Source organism: Bos grunniens, chromosome 5 (genome assembly GCF_055505025.1).
Source record: "Bos grunniens cultivar Pamir isolate PY7600 chromosome 5, Bosgru_T2T1.0, whole genome shotgun sequence".
Taxonomy (NCBI): domain Eukaryota; kingdom Metazoa; phylum Chordata; class Mammalia; order Artiodactyla; family Bovidae; genus Bos; species Bos grunniens.
Window position 1 is genome coordinate 31,950,532 of NC_141169.1, and position 17,740 is coordinate 31,968,271.

At 40.0% G+C, this 17,740-nt stretch overlaps 1 protein-coding gene across 1 annotated transcript; it reads right to left on the bottom strand.

Annotated features, from left to right (window-relative positions):
• Positions 1–7,711: 7,711 nt before the first annotated feature.
• On the bottom strand, positions 7,712–10,170 carry LOC147371693 (olfactory receptor 5BS1-like). The gene is made up of 2 exons (XM_086403692.1): positions 9,398–10,170; positions 7,712–7,874 (listed from the first exon to the last, which is right to left on the bottom strand). The coding sequence occupies exons 1-2, from the start codon at positions 10,168–10,170 to the stop codon at positions 7,712–7,714; spliced, it is 936 nt and encodes a 311-aa protein (XP_086259818.1).
• Between the last annotated feature and the right edge of the window lie 7,570 nt (positions 10,171–17,740).

The following is a 17,740-nucleotide window of genomic DNA, read 5'->3' on the forward strand; positions in this document are numbered from 1 at the left end:
AAACCACTAGGCCATTCAGGTATGATCCTTATGATACTAGTATCAAATCTCTTACGATAATATGGTGGAGGTTACAAATAGATTCCAGTGTTGTTGTTCAGTTGTTGTAAGTATCTAACTCTTTGTGACCCCATGGACTGCAGCATGCCAGGCCCCTCTGTTCCACTGTCTCCTGATGTTTGCTCAGATTCATGTCCTTTGAGTTGGTGATGCTATCTAACCATCTCATCCTTCACCTCCCCTTTCTCTTTTTGCTTTCGATCTTTCCCAGCATCAGGGTCTTTCCCAATGAGTCGGCATCAGTGGCCAAAGGGTTGAGCTTCAGCTTCAGTATCAGTTCTTCCAATGGATATTCAGGGTTGATTTCCTTTAGGATTGACTGGTTTGATGTCCTTGCAGTCCAAGGGACTCTCAGGAGTCTTCTCCAGCACCACAATTAAAAAGTATCAATTCTTCAATGCTCAGGTTTCTTTATGGTCCAACTCTCAAATCCATATATGACTACTGGAAGAACCATAGCTTTGAATATATGGACGTTTGATGGCAGAAAGTAATGTTTCTGCTTTTTAATATACTATCTAGGTTTGTCCTAGCTTTCCTTCCAAGGAGCAAGCAACTTAAAAAAAATTTAATTGAAAGATAATTGCTTTACCGAATTTTGTGGTTTTCTGTCACACATCAACAAGAATCAGCCATAGGTACACCCATGTCCCCTCCCTCCTGAACCTCCTTCCCATCTCCCTTCCCACCCCTCCCTTCAGCCTGTCACAGAGTCCCTGTTTGACTTCCCTGAGTCACACAGCTAATTCTTATTGGCTATCTATTTTACATATGGTATTGTAAGTTTCCGTGTTACTCTCTCCATACATCTCATCTTCTCCCTCCTCCCCTCCCCCCATATCCATAGGTCTGTTCTCTGTCTGTTTCTCCATTGATGCCCTGAAAATAAATTCATCAGTACCATCTTTTTAGAGTCCATATATATATGTGTCAGTATATGATGTTTATATTTCTCTTGCTGACTTACTTCACTCTGTATAATAGGCTCTAAGTTTGTCCATCTCATTAGAACTAATTCATGTGCATCATTCCTTTTTATGGCTGAGCAGTATTCCATTGTATGTATGTACCACAGCTTCTTTATCCATTCATCTGTTGATGGACATCTAGGTTAGCAAGTGATTTTTAATTTCATGGCTGCAGACATTGTCTGCAGTGATTCTGGAGCCCAATAAAATAAAACTTGTCATACTTCCACTTTTTCCCCATCATGTGCCATGAAGTGATGGGACAAATGCTATGATATTAGTCTTTTGAGTGTTGAGTTTTAAGACAGTATTTTCACTTTCCTCTTTTACTCCATCAACAAACTCTTTAGTTTCTCTTCATTTTCTGCCATTAGAGTGATATCATATGCATATCTGAGATCGTTGATATTTCTCCTGGAAATCTTGATTCCAGTTTGTGATTCACCCAGCCCAAAAATTCACATGATGTACTCTGTATAGAAATTAAATAAGCAGGGTAACAATATACAGACTTGATGTACTCCTTTCCAAATTTTGAGCCAGTCTGTTGTTCCATGTCCGGTTCTAACTGTTGCTTCTTGACCTGCATACAGTTTTCTCAGAAGACTGGTAAGGTGATCTGGTATTCCCCTCTCATTAAGAATTTTCCATAGTTTGTTGTGTTCCACATAGTCAAAGGCTTTAGCGTAGTCAATGAAGCAGAAGTAGATGGTTTTCTAGAATCCCTTTGCTTTCTCAAGATTCAGTGAATGTTGACCATTTGATCTCTGGCTCCTCTGCCTTTTCTAAACCAGCTGGTACATCTGGAAGTTCTCAGTTCACCTACGGCTGAAGCCTAGCTTGAGGAATTTCAAGCATAACCTTACTAGCATGTGAAATGAGCAAAATTTTACAGTAGTTTGAACATTCTTTGGCATTGCCTTAAAGCTGACATTTTGGAATCCTGTGGTGACTGCTGAGTTTTCCATATTTGCTGGCATATTGAGTGCAGCACTTTGACAGCACCATCTCTTAGGATTTGAGATAGCTCAGCTAGAATTCCATCATCTCCACCTTAGATGGAGGGGATCTAAAGTTGGCTGAAACCATCTCTTTCCTCAAGGAATAGTAGGGAAGATAAGATAAACATTAAGAATTAATTAAAATGCAAGCTATAGTGTCATAAATAGAGAGAGATTAGAAATGTGCCCTCAATGTTCATTAGAGGGAAGATAATTTATATTTGGTGGGGGAGCTGTGGGTAAAAGTGCTCAAGGAAAGATTCATGAGATTCTGACAAGTAGAGATGTGTGATGGGAAAAAGAAGCCAGGGCAGGAGCTCAAAGTATTTGAAATGAATGACTTGAAGGGGGTTTGAGTTATTTCCTTACCTCTGAAATAAGAAAATACCTTTCACAAATTGCTGTGAGAGGAACAACTCTTTCTGAAAACAATAGAGGAGGAGAGCTGAGCAATGGAAGAATCTGGACCCCTGGGGCCTTGTTGTTGGGACTCGATTTCATTACTGCTACTTCTTGTTTGATCATTAAGGAGGATGTTCGCAGAACTTTATTCTAATTTAATTATGAGAAATGCGAAAGAGGGTAATCAGGAGATTTGAGTCCTAAATCTGTTTCTGCTTCTCATTGGTGGTCCAAAGCTGGGCAATTCATCTCTGCCTCTGTGGCTCAGTTTCCTCATTATTAAATGAAGATTTTGTTCTAGTGATTTTTCTGAGATCTCTTCCTGCTTTGACATTCCAAAGCAAGTATTCCAAAGCTTCAATTTAAATTGCCCATTTCTGTATTAGCCAAGTTATATTTTCTAATTCCCTATTCTTACCCTATATACCCACTGGAGTTTTGGCAGTTAGACCATATTCCTCTTGTCTCAGAGCCCAGCAGCTCCCTAATGAAGGCCCCATAGCCTATTTAGGGACATATCAGTTCAGTTCAGTTCAGTCGCTCAGTCGTGTCCGACTCTTTGTGACCCCATGAATCGCAGCGTGCCAGGCCTCCCGGTCCATCACCAACTCCCAGAGTTCACTCAGACTCATGTCCATCGAGTCAGTGATGCCATCCAGCCATCTCATCCTCTGTCATCCCCTTCTCTTCCTGCCCCCAATCCCTCCCAGCATCAGAGTCTTTTCCAATGAGTCAACCCTTCGCATGAGGTGGCCAAAGTACTGGAGTTTCAGCTTTAGCATCATTCCTTCCAAAGAAATCCCAGGGCTGATCTCCTTCAGAATGGACTGGTTGGATCTCCTTGAAGTCCAAGGGACTCTTCAAGGGTCTTTTCCAACATCACAGTTCAAAAGCATCAATTCTTCGGTGCTCAGCTTTCTTCACAGTCCAACTCTGACATCCATACGTGACCACTTGAAAAACCATAGCCTTGACTAGACGGACCTTTAGGGCCGGGCAAATGGTGGGCAGGACATCCCTTTCCTATACTTAATGTCAACCAAGTCTCAAGAAATAACTTGGTATTCATCCTATGATTTTAGTCTGAATTTGAACATAACGTAACACATCTCCCAGAGGGTGCTGTATACATTTCCCTCCCTAATCATGGGGTAAAAGACTTTCCTCCAAGTCTTCAGGGTTGTAGGAATAATCCCTGTATGTGGTTGGGTTGTATGTGAAGACAGGATTGAATGGCCCTTCCTCCCACTGATCTCACACATCTACTGAACTTTGCCTCAGTTTCAGCCTCAGGAAGGCATATGCTCTGGAAAATGTAAAGCATAAGCTTCTCAGAGCAGAAATGCAGCTGAAGCTGGGACTGTTTTGCTGGGCTCTACATCCTTGGCCTTCATCTACAGAGAAATAGCTTCATCTTGGAAATTTCCCCTGGGAGTGTACTACATATGAGGCCATGATTTTCAGAGGGTTTGCTGAAGGGAACTGACAACTGAGGAGGGGATCTTAGCCTGAGGGTCAAAGGATCACGAACATATAGAATTCAGAGAGCTGGCATGAAAGTGGTCTTGGCTGATGTTGACCTGTCAGTATCTGGATGGAACAATTGCTGTTGTCTTTCTGAGAACTCTCTTTGGAGCTGAAGGGGAGATGGGGTGGAAGCTGAACATTTGTTCTGCCTTCTCCAACGACTTCTCCTTCCTTTAGGCCTGAATGAGGTCTTGAACCAGTCAAGGATCTGAAGTGGTCCAGGCTCAGGTGGGTGGTGGAGAGATTCAAGTCAGGGGTTCTCACAGTGCACAGGTTTCAGTGAGATTTTGGGAGGAATACCCAGGATGATGTCTCAAAATATGGACTCTTTTTCTTCCTTTCTATCCCAATCTCTCCTCCATGCTACGTTCCTTGACATCTGTATCGTCGTGAAGGCAGCAATTTTACTAAACAAAATTAAATGTTTCTTTTCATATGTTCCTTCTCTCTGATTCATTTTTTTTTGCACACTTATTGTTAGCCAATTAAGTGACAGGACTTATTAGACACTGGGAATACAGAAGGCTTAGACACAGTTTTGCTCTCAAGACTTACACTTCATTTTAAAATTTTATTTATTTAGGTAAATTTTTTTATTTTAATAACTTCAACTTCAGTGTACATTAACTTTCTGGATATTAGTTCCTTGTTTAAAATGAATTGTCTGATTGCTAAATATCACACCTCGGTCTGCTATATTCCAAGGCTTACAGGTAGATAGTCCCTTCTATATCCTAAGATCATACAAGAGAAAGGACTCCTCAGACTGATCCACCATTCATTCCTTCATTCACTTCATAATCAACAAATAGTTATTGAGGATTTACTGTTTTCAATGTTCTACTTTCAGTTCAGTCGCTCAGTCATGTCCAACTCTTTGTGATCTCATGAAGGCACGCCAGGCCTCCCTGTCCATCACCAACTCCCGGAGTTCACCCAAACTCATGTCCATTGAGTTGGTGATGTCATCTAACCATCTCATCCTCTGTCATCCCCTTCTCCTCCTGCCTTTAATTTTTCCCAACATCAGGGTCTTTTCAAATGAGTCAGCTTTTCGCATCAGGTGACCAAAATATTGGAGTTTCAGCTTCAACATCAGTCCTTCCAATGAACACCCAGGACTGATCTCCTTTAGGGTGGACTGGTTGGATCTCCTCGCAGTCCAAGGGACTCTCAAGAGTCTTCTCCAACACCACAGTTCAAAAGCATCAAATTCTTCGGCGCTCAGCTTTCTTTATGATCCAACTCTCACATCCATACATGAATATAGCCTTGACTAGACGGACCTTTGTTGGCAAAGTAATGTCTCTGCTTTTGAATATGCTATCTAGGTTGGTCATAATTTTCCTTCCAAGGAGTAAGCGTCTCTTAATTTCATGGCTGCAATCACCATCTGCAGTGATTTTGGAGCCCCCAAAAATAAAGTCAGCCACTGTTTCCACTGTTTCCCCATCTATTTGCCATGAAGTGATGGGACCAGATGCCATGATCTTAGTTTTCTGAATGTTGAGCTTTAAGCCAACTTTTTCACTCTCCTCTTTCACTTTCATCAAGAGGCTCCTTAGTTCTTCTTCACTTTCTGCCATAAGGGTAGTGTCATCTGCATATCTGAGGTTATTGATATTTCTCCCAGTAATCTTGATTCCAGCTTGTGCGTCTTCCAGCCCAGCGTTTCTCATGATGTACTCTGCATATAAGTTAAATAAGCAGGGTGACAATATACAGCCTTGACGTACTCCTTTTCCTATTTGGAACCAGTCTGTTGTTCCATGTCCAGTTTAACTGTTGCTTCCTGACTTGCACACAGGTTTCTCAAGAGGCAGGTCAGGTGCTCTGGTATTCCCATCTCTTTCAGAATTTTCCACAGTTTATTGTGATCCACACAGTCAAAGACTTTGTCATAGTCAATGAAGCAGAAATAGATGTTTTTCTGGAACTCTCTTGCTTTTTTGATGATCCAGTGGATGCTGGCAATTTGATCTCTGGTTCCTCTGCCTTTTCTGAAACCAAGTTTCTCTGGAGCTGTAGGTTTTGGCAGGGAGTTTTCGATATGGAAATAAAGGAGGAGCTGGCTCTCAGTACTAAGATGGAATTCTCCCAAAAGCAAGTGGTAAATTTTCTACTGGTCAGATTTCCACTTTGTCTATAGACAAAGTAAAGGAGTGAGGGCAAGGCAAAAGGGAGGGGCTGAATAGGCAGGAAATGAGAGGGAAAAGCAATAGCTGTGGAAACGGCTGGGGATCTGTGAAGATATTCTTTACTCTCCCGACCTCCAGTTTTATGGATAGAGAATTGACGTACATTACTGTATAAGTCTGTATAATTTCAAGGCATATAGCAGGATGCTCTGCTATACATATATAAATGAGTATTACAATAGGTTCAGTTAATATCCATCATCACAAAACTTCAAACTGGGAAAACCTGAAGATTCCCTCTGATGGAGAAAATTTTCACACAGTGAGTTTTGGGGAAGTCATTTGGACTAATACATTTTTCAACCTGAATTTTATGTGGCGAGCCTGTCAGCCATACACAGCATATCTGCTTCAATTATTAAGGTAAAGAAAGAATGTCTGTTGTGAAGACAGGGATAAAAATCTCCTTCCTTATGACATCCATATTAACATTCCCTGAAAGATAAGGTTCCATTTCCAGGCATGACCATCATGCTGTCTCACTCTATATTTACTAAACTTCTCTCTTTTGGAAACTTGAAGGAATATACCCCTGTCACATTTGATGTATGTTCTGTGCTCCGATAAGTTATATTACTATTCAAAAAAAAAAAAAAAAAGATTCAACTGAGCAGTTTCCCAGAGTTATCTGAGAAGCTGTCTCCTGGGCTACAGTCCTCACTGGGATGCAAATATAACTCTTTTCTATTCCTAAAAAGTCCATCATGTCCAAAAAATAAATATATAAAAAACAGAAAAGCAAAAGGAAAAAAAAACACAAAAACTTTTTTACTTGTGATGAGAACTCTTAGGATTTACTGTGTAAATCCTATGTATCATACAGTGGTGTTAATTAGTCATTATGTTGTACTTACATCCCTAGTACTTACCTTACACTGAAAATTTGTACTTTTTATCACCTTCCTCCAATTCCGTTTCTTCCTACTTTCCACTCCTGACAACTACATGTTTGTTTTCTGTGAGTTTGGTTTCTCCCTAGGTTCTGCACGTGAGATCATATAGTGTTTGTGTTTCTTTGACTTATTTCCCTGAGTATAACGCCTTCAGTGTCCATCCATGTTGTCACAAATGGTAGAATTTCCTCCTTTTTATGGCTGGATAATATTCAGTTGCTTTTCCATGCCTTCTTTATCCATTCACCCATTAAGAAAACCTAGATTCTTTCCCATATGTTGACTGTTGTAAATAATGCTGCTGTGAACATGGGTGTGTAGATATCCTTTTAAATTAGTATTTTCATATCCTTTGAATATATTCCCAGAAGTGGAATTGCTGGGACATAGGGTGGTTCTGTTTTTAGCTTTTTGAGAATTCCTCTGTATGGTTTTTGAGAAGATTTTCCTGTGTGGTGACTGGGTCATCTGTGGAGGAGTGCCATCAGTTCTGTGGAGGTTTCCCCATCCTGCTTGACTGGATGAGGGCACAGGGGTCAGAGGAACTAAGGCTTCTGTTGTGGAGAAGAATTCATGCTGAGATAGCTTAAAAGTGAAGCTCTCTATCTCCTCTTAATTCTCTTGACTTTTTCCTCGATTACGAGGAGGCAGTAGAGCCTGGCTTAGAAGGTAAGTCTGAGCTTCCTGGCCAGCATCCTCCTAAGAGCCGCCTTCACCTCCTGATTCTTCAGACTGTAGATAAGGGGGTTCAGTAGCGGGGTCACCACACTGTACTGCATGGATAGCACTTGCTCCAGGGCTGAGCCAGAAGCTGGAGTCATGTACCTTGAAGGGAATTGCACAAAGGAATAAAATGAGCTCAGGACAGTGGCCACAATGCCATTGCCAGCCACGGTCCATCCCATCCCAGACTGGCCCAGAGGGTCCTCAGAGCTGAGTCAACTATCAACTCGAAATGGCTGTATTATCAACTATCAACTAGACATGGCTGTATTATTAGTGAGAAGTCAGTTATTTTTGCCCTCAAATGCCTCCATATAAGAGTGATATTATGCAAAATGTTAGAGGAGTTTCCAAAGAAAAAGGAAGTTCTTCAGCATATCAAATGGTACAGGTTAGACTAGAACTAAAGAAAATTTCAAGCATTTCTGTAGCACTTCACAGTTTTCAAAGTGACTTTCCTTAATAGTAATAATGATAATAGGATTTTTTTTCTTCTTCTTTTCCCTATATATGCATGTTCCAATCCTGTGATGATTGTTCCTTACAAAACTAAATGCTAGTCCAATAATGCTATCATTTTCCTAACATTTATGACTCTGAGAAATACCCCCAAATCACAGCATGTTATTTTTCTAATGCTTAGTGGAACAATCATTTGTCCTTTTAAGCACATTTGTCTTTGGCTTAGAAAATAACGCAAGCTATGTAATTAAAATGAAAGATAAATATGTGTTCAGCATGAGATATGAATCCAAAATAGTAATACTAAAATTTTTAGTGTATCTTAAGTGTCACAAGGAGTATTTCCCAAAGAAGCATTAAATTTTATTTTTTTTTGCAATTGTGCCATTTTCATTGGAATGTTCTTTGTGGGTTTTGCATGCTTAGTTAAAAAAGATACTCATTTTCTCATTTTTTATCTTTTAGTTTATTCCTCCAAACATTTCTGTGAAGTGGGTGGGAGTAATTTTATTATACCTTTATGGCAAACGAGGAAACTGAGACAAAGAAAGCTGGAGAGATTTGCTCTCAGGCTCAAGTGAACTCTTCTAGATCATTCCTTATCCTTTCCCTCTCCTGACTTCTCTCCAAGTAACAACCAGATGAGGAAAGTATGGAGTAACTTGTGCAAATCCATCTCCAGTTCACTTGGAAAGAGCACAGGCCATTGGTTACTTTGTTTCCTGGGAATAAGGATTCATCAACTACAGCTGTTTATGCTTGAGAGAAACTTGGTAGAAAAGGGGTTGAGGTTTCAAGTTGGTGAGGCTTGGTTTATATTTTGATTTGATTCCTAGCTTGTTCCAGCAACTTTGATAAAGTACCTGGTTACTTCAGAAACTCAGGTTTCTAACTGGAAAATGAGGTTAATAATATTTCTTTTGTGATGTAATACATATTAAAATTGAGCTTAACTGTGTAAAAATTAAACTCTCAGAAAGAAAATGGATATTTTATAATTCACACATCTAGTCCACAAAAGAGCCATAAATAGGACCCAGGACTTCTGAATTCCAGTACAGCTCTTTTCCTGCTACTTTGCAATGTTTTGTTCTGTAGTTCAAGGTTACGTTAGAGTGACAAATATCCTGCATTTACATTCCGGAGGTCTAACAATGACATACCTGAAAATTCCTGAACCGTAAAAGATGGTGACCACAAGAACATGAGATGAGCAGGTAGAGAAGATCTTGTTCTGACCTGAGGCAGAGTCAATCCCCAAGGCTGTCATGATGATATGACTGTAAGAAACCAGCACTAGGACAAAGGTGCCAAGGCCCAGGACCACCATGGTGGTCAGGATGGAGGTAACGCTCATGTAGGGGTCAGAACAGGCCAACAGGAGCACTGGAGGAAACTCGCAGGCAAAACTGCGGATGAGGTTGGGGCCACAGAAATCCTGCTGAGCCAGGAGGATGGTGTTAAGTAGGCCAGTCCCCATTCCTATGGCCCAGGAGGCTCCCACTAGGCCAATACATATCTTCTTATTCATGGTCACCACATATGACAGGGGGTGGCACACAGCCTGGTACCGGTCATAGGCCATGACTGAAAGGAGGCAGGTTTCAGTGCCCCCTGAAAATATGACCAAGGAGATCTGGGTGAAACACTCTAGGAGGGTTATTGTCTTCTGCTTGCAAAACAGGTTCTCTAGCAGCTTAGGCACAATGACTGAGGAATAGAAGGCATCCAGGAAGGAGAGGTGACTGAGGAAGAAGTACATGGGGGTGTGGAGGTGGGAGTCAGTCCTGATCACCAGCAGCATCAGCAGGTTCACTGTGAGGATCAGGAGGTAAATCACCAGGAATATTACAAAGAGTACTGCCTGGATCTGAGGGTTGTTGGATAGTCCTTGGAGAACAAACGCAGTGACTCTGGTTGTGTTGCCAACTTCCATGGAGCATTAGAGATTCCCTTCAGAGGGACAAGAACAGAAAAGAATGTTCCAGGGTGCTATGAGTCTCAGAGCATGGCTGGAAATGAGGTGTCATGAATAAAGCTTTAGGACTGACCAAGGACAGTTCGTGTAGCAGGGGCAACCTAGCCATGTCAGATCTCATCAACCCTGCCCAGCTCAGGGCAATAATCTATCGGATAAGGTGGAGAAGGTGAGAAGGAAGAGTGTAGAGAATCAAACCTAGGAAGGAGAAGAGAAAAGACATTATTCAGACTGAAGAAGGAAACGAAGGGAGTGGAAATAGTCTCCAGAGCACTGAGAAGTGCTGTTGTCCAGTTACAAAAGCAACAGAGTTCAAATCACAGGAAGCCTCACAGGCATAGTGAGTAAGCAATAAAGATTTTGGCCAACCATCTGACTGGTAGTCCACGATGCATGTTGAATGATTAATAGAAGTATTGTGACAGTTGATGATGGCACAGGACCTTTCTCTCTCACTGTAAGTTCATGAACAAGTCATTTGCACTTCTTATTTAAAAAAAAAAAAAACAGTCTTGGAAAACTTTAGATGGTTTCTAAAGTCCATACCACCTTAGAAATTCTGAAGAATGCGGATGAACTTCCCTAATGGGCCATGGCTGAGATGCTGCACTCCCAATGCAGGCAGCCAAGGCTCAAACCTTGGTCAGGTAACTAGATCCCACCTGCCTCAACTAAGTGTTCTCACAGCACAACTAAAAATCCCCCATACCTCAAAACGAAGATTGAAGATCTTGAGTGTCACAACTGACTCAGTGCAGCCAAATAAATAAATAAATATGAACAAATATTTAAACAAAACAGATTGGAGACAATCTTCCTTGGATATCTCTGGTACTAAATGGAAATTTCTCCCCTTCTGTGTCAACCCATACAGAAGTGGCAGAGTCATAGTCTGGTTTCGTGGGAGCCAGTCATGAGGAAGCCCTCAAATTGGAGGTGAGGGCTGTGCACATCAGTTATTCCAACAGTTTCCCATTCCAGGATTTCTGTGAATTTATAATGTTCACTGTTTGCACAGTAATCTCAGGAATTAACACTAGAATCTATGAAAACAATGAATTCTCTAAGTTGGTACCAGAGGATTTGGATAAAGCTAAGTCAAATTTGAACCACCTTCTGTGCATCACAGAGACAGTAATGTGACAGTAAAAAAAAGAGCAGAGAAAAAAAGACTCCCTAGAATACCTGGTAAGATGGACAGTGAGAGGGGTTAGTCCAGACCACAGGAACACCAAGTGATGGCCTCTCTCCCCTTGGAGGCTAACTCAAGAGGATGATGAATGAGGATCTAGTTACTATTTGTGGCTTGTACACTCACAAGTTCCCAGATTGGACAGTTTTAGAAGATGTAGCTGAATGAGAAGGATATTTTTCTTCACCTGGGTTCCTTAGGCTAACAAGAGATGTTCTCCGTGGAGGATACCTGAATGGCATTCTTTTTAACACTGGAGCAAAGCCACAGATATAAGTAAGGCTTCATGTGGTTCCTTCAACTTTCCCTTAGAAGATGCAGAGGTGGGGTTTCTGAGCAAGGAAATATTCCTATAGTCCTTCTGTCCAATGGGATGACTTCTGACTCTGCTTCCAGAATAACAATCGCTAGAGGGACTTTATCTCAGCTTTAGACCTTGGAAAATGTCTAAAGGGTCCCTGGAGAGGCCCTTAGGAAGGAGGCACGCTCTGATCTGAATGAGTTCTCCAGGGCCAGCTCTTTCTTCCCTGTATTAGTCTTGTTTCCGAGAGTTGCATCATCTAAGAGGTACCCTTGGGTGGCCAATAATTTCTAAAGAAAAAATATAATAGAGTTCTAAGGTTTCTTATTTCAAAGCTTGGAATTCCTACCCTTCTTCCCTCCCTCCTTCCATTCGTTCTCATTTTGTTATACTTTAAATGATATTTATGCTTATAAAAATAAAATGATGAAACATTTAAGATGAAAAAGATATTGAAGTTATTTTGTACACTTCTATATAACCAAGAGATCACTGAACAAATTTAAAAAGAAATAAAAATACCTAGAAGCAAATGACAACAAAAACATGACAACCCAAAACCTCTGGGATGCAGCAAAACACTTCTAAGAGAGAAGTTGATAGCAATACAATCTTACCTCTAGAAAAGAGAAATATATCATATAAGCATCCTAACCTTACATCTACTGCATCTAGAAAAAGAAGAATGAAAACCCCCACAGTTAGTAGAAGTAAAGAAATCATAAAAACCAGAGCAGAAATAAATGAAATAGAAATGAAGAAAAAGAAAGCAAAGATCAGTAAGAGAGAAAGCAAAGATCAGTAAGAGTAAAAGCTAGTTCTTTGAGTAGATAAACAAAATAGATAAACCATTAGTCAGACTCATAAAGAAAAAAAGGGAGAGGACTCAAATCAATAAAATTAGGAATGAAAATGGAGAAGTTATAGCAGACAATGCAGAAATACAAAAGATCCTAAGAGAATACTACCAGCAACTACATGCCAATTAAATCGGCAACCTTAAAGAAACAGACAAATTCTTAGAAAAGTACAACCTTCCGAAATGAACCAGGAAGAAATAGAAAATATGAGCAGACCAATCAAAAGCACTGAAATGGAAACTATGAAAAAAATCTTCCAACACAAAAGCTCAGGGTCAGAAGCTTTCATAGGTGAATTCTATCAAAAGTTTATAGAAAAGCTAACACTTATCCTTCTTAAACTCTTTCATTAAATTAAAGAGAGAGTAACACTCCCAAACTCATTCTACAAGGCCGCCATCACCCTGATATCAACACCAGACAAAGATACCACAAAAAAAGAATTACATGCCCATATCACTGATGAACTGGATATGGAACAAAGGACTGGTTCAAAATGGGAAAGGAGTATGCCAAGGCTGTATATTGTCACCCTGCTTATTTAACTTATATGCAGAGTACATCATGCTAAATGCTGGGCTGGATGAAGCAGAAACTGGAATCAAGACTGCTGGGAGAAGTATCAAGAACCTCAGATATGCAGATGACACCACCCTAATGGCAGAAAGCAAAGAGGAACTAAAGAGCTTCTTGATGAAAGTGATAGAGGAGAATGAAAAAGCCAGCTTAAAACTCAACGTTCAGAAAACAAAGATCATGGCATCCAGTCCCATCACTTCATGGCAAATAGATGGGGAAACAATGGAAACAGTGACAGACTTCATTTTCTTGGGCTCCAAAATCACTATGGATGGTGACTGAAGCCATGAAATTAAAAGACGCTTGTTCCTTGGAAAAAAACTATGACAAACCTAAATAGCGTATTAAAAAGCAGACACATCACTTTGCCAACAAAGGTCTGTCTAGCCAAAGCTATGGTTTTTCGAGTAGTTATGTACAGATCTGAGATTTGGACCATAAGGAATGTTGAGGGCCAATGAACTGATGCTTTTGAACTGTGGTGCTGGAGAAGACTCTTGAGAGTCCCTTGGACTGCAAGGAGATCCAACCAGTCCATCCTAAAGGAAATCAGTCCTGAATATTCATTGGAAGGACTGATGCTGAAGCTGAAGCTCTGATCCTTTGGCCACCTGATGGGAAGAGCCAACTCATTGGAAAAGACCCTGATGCTGAGAAAGATTGAAAGCAGGAGGAGAAGGGGGAAACAGAGGACGAGGTGGTTGGATGATATCACTGACTCAATGACATGAATTTGAGCAAACTCTGGGAGATACTGAAAGACAGGCGTGCTGCCGTTCATGGGTCACAAAGAGTCGGACATGACTGAGCAACTGAACACAACAATCACTGATGAACACAGATGCAAAAATCCTTAACAAGACACTAATAAACTGAATCCATCAACACATTAAAAGGGTCATATACCATAATCAAGTGGGATTTATGGCAGGGATGCAAGGATTCTTCAATATATGCAAATTAATCAATGTGATATACCATATTAACAAACTGAAAGATAAAAATCATATGATAATCTCAATAATTGCAGAAAACTCTTTGGACAAAATCCAGCACCTATTTATGGTTGCTTCTGTTTTTAAGGCTGAATTATATTACTTTGTGTATATGCCACATTTAGTTTATCCATTTGCTCCTGTGGTTAATGCTGCTATGAATATAAGTGTACCTGTATCTTTTCTAGTCCCTGCTTTCAGTCCTTTGAGTATATATCCTGATGTGGAATTGATTGATCATACTTTAATTCTAGGTTTAAGTTTTTCAAGAACGGCCGTACTATTTTCCACAGTGGCTGGATCATCTTACTTTATTCCTTCTATGGTCAATAATGCAGCTGTTTATGGATGTACTCCATTTTGTTTATCCATTTATCCACTGATGGACATTTGCCTTGTTTCTACCTATTGGCTATTGTGAACAGTGCTGTTATCAATATATCTGTTATCATTTCTTTGGGGGTATATATCTAGGAGTGGAGTTGTTGAACCGTATGTTAATTGCATATTTATAGTCTTAACCTAGGTTACATCTTTTCCATTTTTTCAAATAATGTTTAAAGGTTCCAATTTCTGCACACTGTTGCCAATCTATGTTATTTTTAGATTTCTTGATTTTAACCATTTTAGAGTATGTGAAGGAATTGTTGCATTGCTGTTTTAATTTGCATTTCCATCATGACTAATGTTGTTTGACATGTTTTCATCTACTTGTTGACTATTTGTATGTCTTGTGTGGAGAATGGCCTACTGAAATCATTTATTCATTTTTAAACTTGACTTGTTTGTCTTTATGTTGACAAATTGCAAAAGTTCTTGATATACTCTGGATAATGATACATCAGATAAATAATGTGCAAATATTTTCTTAAATACTGTGGGCTATATTTTCACTTTCTGATTTGTAACTTTTGATGCAAAAAGGTTTTTAATTTTGAGGAAGTCCATTTTATCTATTTTTTCTTTCATTGCTTGTGTTTTGCTCTCAGATCTAAGAAATCACCACTAAATTCAAGATTTATCCCAATGTTTCATTGGAGCTTTTATACAGTCATCCTTTGGTATCTGTGGAGCATTGGTTCAAATCCAGGCACATCAAAAGCCATGTGTGCTGAAGTCTCTTATGTAAAATGGCATAGTGTTTCCATATAACACAGGCACATCTTCCTATTTGCTTTAAATAATTTCTAGATTACTATGTCAGCTAATATAATGTACATGCTATATAAAGATTGTAATTACAATGTAAATACTATGTAAATATTTGCAGTTATATGGCAAATTCTAGTTTTACTTTTTGAAACATTGTAATTTCTTTCTCCTAATATTTTCAATCTGGAGTTGGTTGAGTCCATGGATATGGAACCTGTGGATATGGTGTGTTGGTTGTAATTTTACTTCTTAACATTCAAGTTTTTTTATGTATTTTGAGTTACTTTTTGTATATGGTAGAGGGAAAGAGTCCAGTTTAGTGTGGATAGCAAATTGCCCAGCACCATTTGTTAAAAACACCATTTTCCTGCAATTTAATATTGTTAACTATTGTGTAAAATCAGTTTACCATAGATGGGTGGGTTCATTTCTGGGGTCTCCAATCCATTTCATTCATCTGTATGTATGTCTTTATTTATTTATTTATTTTTTCTTTCACTTTTCTTTTTTTTTTTAATTTTATTTTTTAACTTTACAATATTGTATTGGTTTTGCCATATATTGAAATGAATCCGCCACAGGTATACATGTGTTCCGCATCCTGAACCCTCCTCCCTCCTCCCTCCCCATACCATCCCTCTGGGTCATCCCAGTGCACCAACCCCAAGCATCCAGTATCGTGTATGTCTTTATGCCTCATAGTTTCATAGTGTTTTATTTGCTGTTGCTTTGTACTAACATGTACAAATGGGAAGGGTGAGCCTCCGGGTTTGATTTTCTTTTTGAGATTGCCTACTCCTGTGACAGTCTTCTTTTTTGGTGTCAAGCACACCTCTTACTTCATTGTCTTGGATTCCGCATCAACTGTGGGACTTGATAATACGGAGCAAGAGGATGTTAGAAATTTTCATCATCAGTAAATTCACAGATAGCTTATTGAAGTTCACGGGTAGATATTCTGAGCTCTTTGGGGATCTTGAAGTCTAATACTCTGGCATTTTCAGAGTAATTCAGTTGATGAAGTTGGTAATTCCTCTGGTGATGCCTGAGAAAAGCAAAGGGAGTCCTTACCTAGGGGGAGGCATTATTGTATCGGATTTCTCATATAGAAAGACAACAAGCACAAATCTCTAGTTCCGAGAAGGACCGGGGAACAGAGACACTCATTACCTTTCTGGGTAATACTTAGCTCTCTCATCCCACCTCCCCCCGATCCCCCTGCCCCCTGTAACTTCTGCCAGAGTTCCTGGATGATGACCTTACTGATGACATTATGTGTGTCAAGAAGATTCTGGATAAAGTAGGAATTAACTACTGGAGAGTCCCCATTCTATTTTCTACTTTACCCTCCTCTCCTTCTTCTGAGCTCTTTAGTTCTACTACCATAGCCCTTTTTCTTTATCTCCTGGTATTTTAAGCTAGAAAGTAGTCTTCTAAACAGAAATCATCAAGCAGACTCAGGTTTCCAATTTTCAAGCCTTATTTACTTCACTTCTGTTTCACAATTTTCCTAACAAGGATTCCCTAATAGAGGGCTGAAACCCAGGGTTTCCTTCAGCGGGTCTTGCACATTTAATTTGACTTGCTTAGACCTAACCCTAAGGCAAGCTCTTTGTACCACGGCCCTACTATCTTCTTGGAGTTTAAAAAAAAAATGGAGGTGGCTCAGTGTCTCTTGCCAGCTGGCCAGGAAAATCTTTTTGGTTTTAATTTTCACCCTCACTCTTCCACCTCAGCTTTCCTGGGGACAAAGGTAGATGGAAGTCGAGCTAAGAGCCTGTCAGTCAACTTGCCTTGTCTCCTTTTTGATCAGGTTGGCCCATAAAGCATTGTGTTCTGAGAAGCTGGATCAGCAGCTCTATGAGAAGCTGTGAACACCTGCTGTCTTTGCTGCTTCTGCCTCTTTCTATTCCTGGAACTCCTCTTCCCTATGGCTACCTTATCTTGCTTCTTTGTACTTTCTTGAAGCTAATTTGTGTCTGAGCCCTGGGCCTTGTAGTGACACCATTGGACATGCAGGGACTATGCTCCAGGGATATGTTACTGGCACTCTGACTTTTTTTTTTTTCCCTTTCTTTTTTTTTTTAAATTTTATTTTATTTTTAAAACTTTACATAATTGTATTAGTTTTGCCAAATATCAAAATGAATCTGCCACTGGTATACATGTGTTCCCCATCCTGAACCCTCCTCCCTCCTCCCTCCCCATACCATCCCTCTGGGTCATCCCAGTGCACTAGCCCCAAGCATCCAGTATTGTGCATCGAACCTGGACTGGCATCTCGTTTCATACATGATATTTTACATGTTTCAATGCCATTCTCCCAAATCTTCCCACCCTCTCCCTCTCCCACAGAGTCCGTAAGACTGTTCTATACATCAGTGTCTCTTTTGCTGTCCCGTACACAGGGTTATTGTTACCATCTTTCTAAATTCCATATATATGCGTT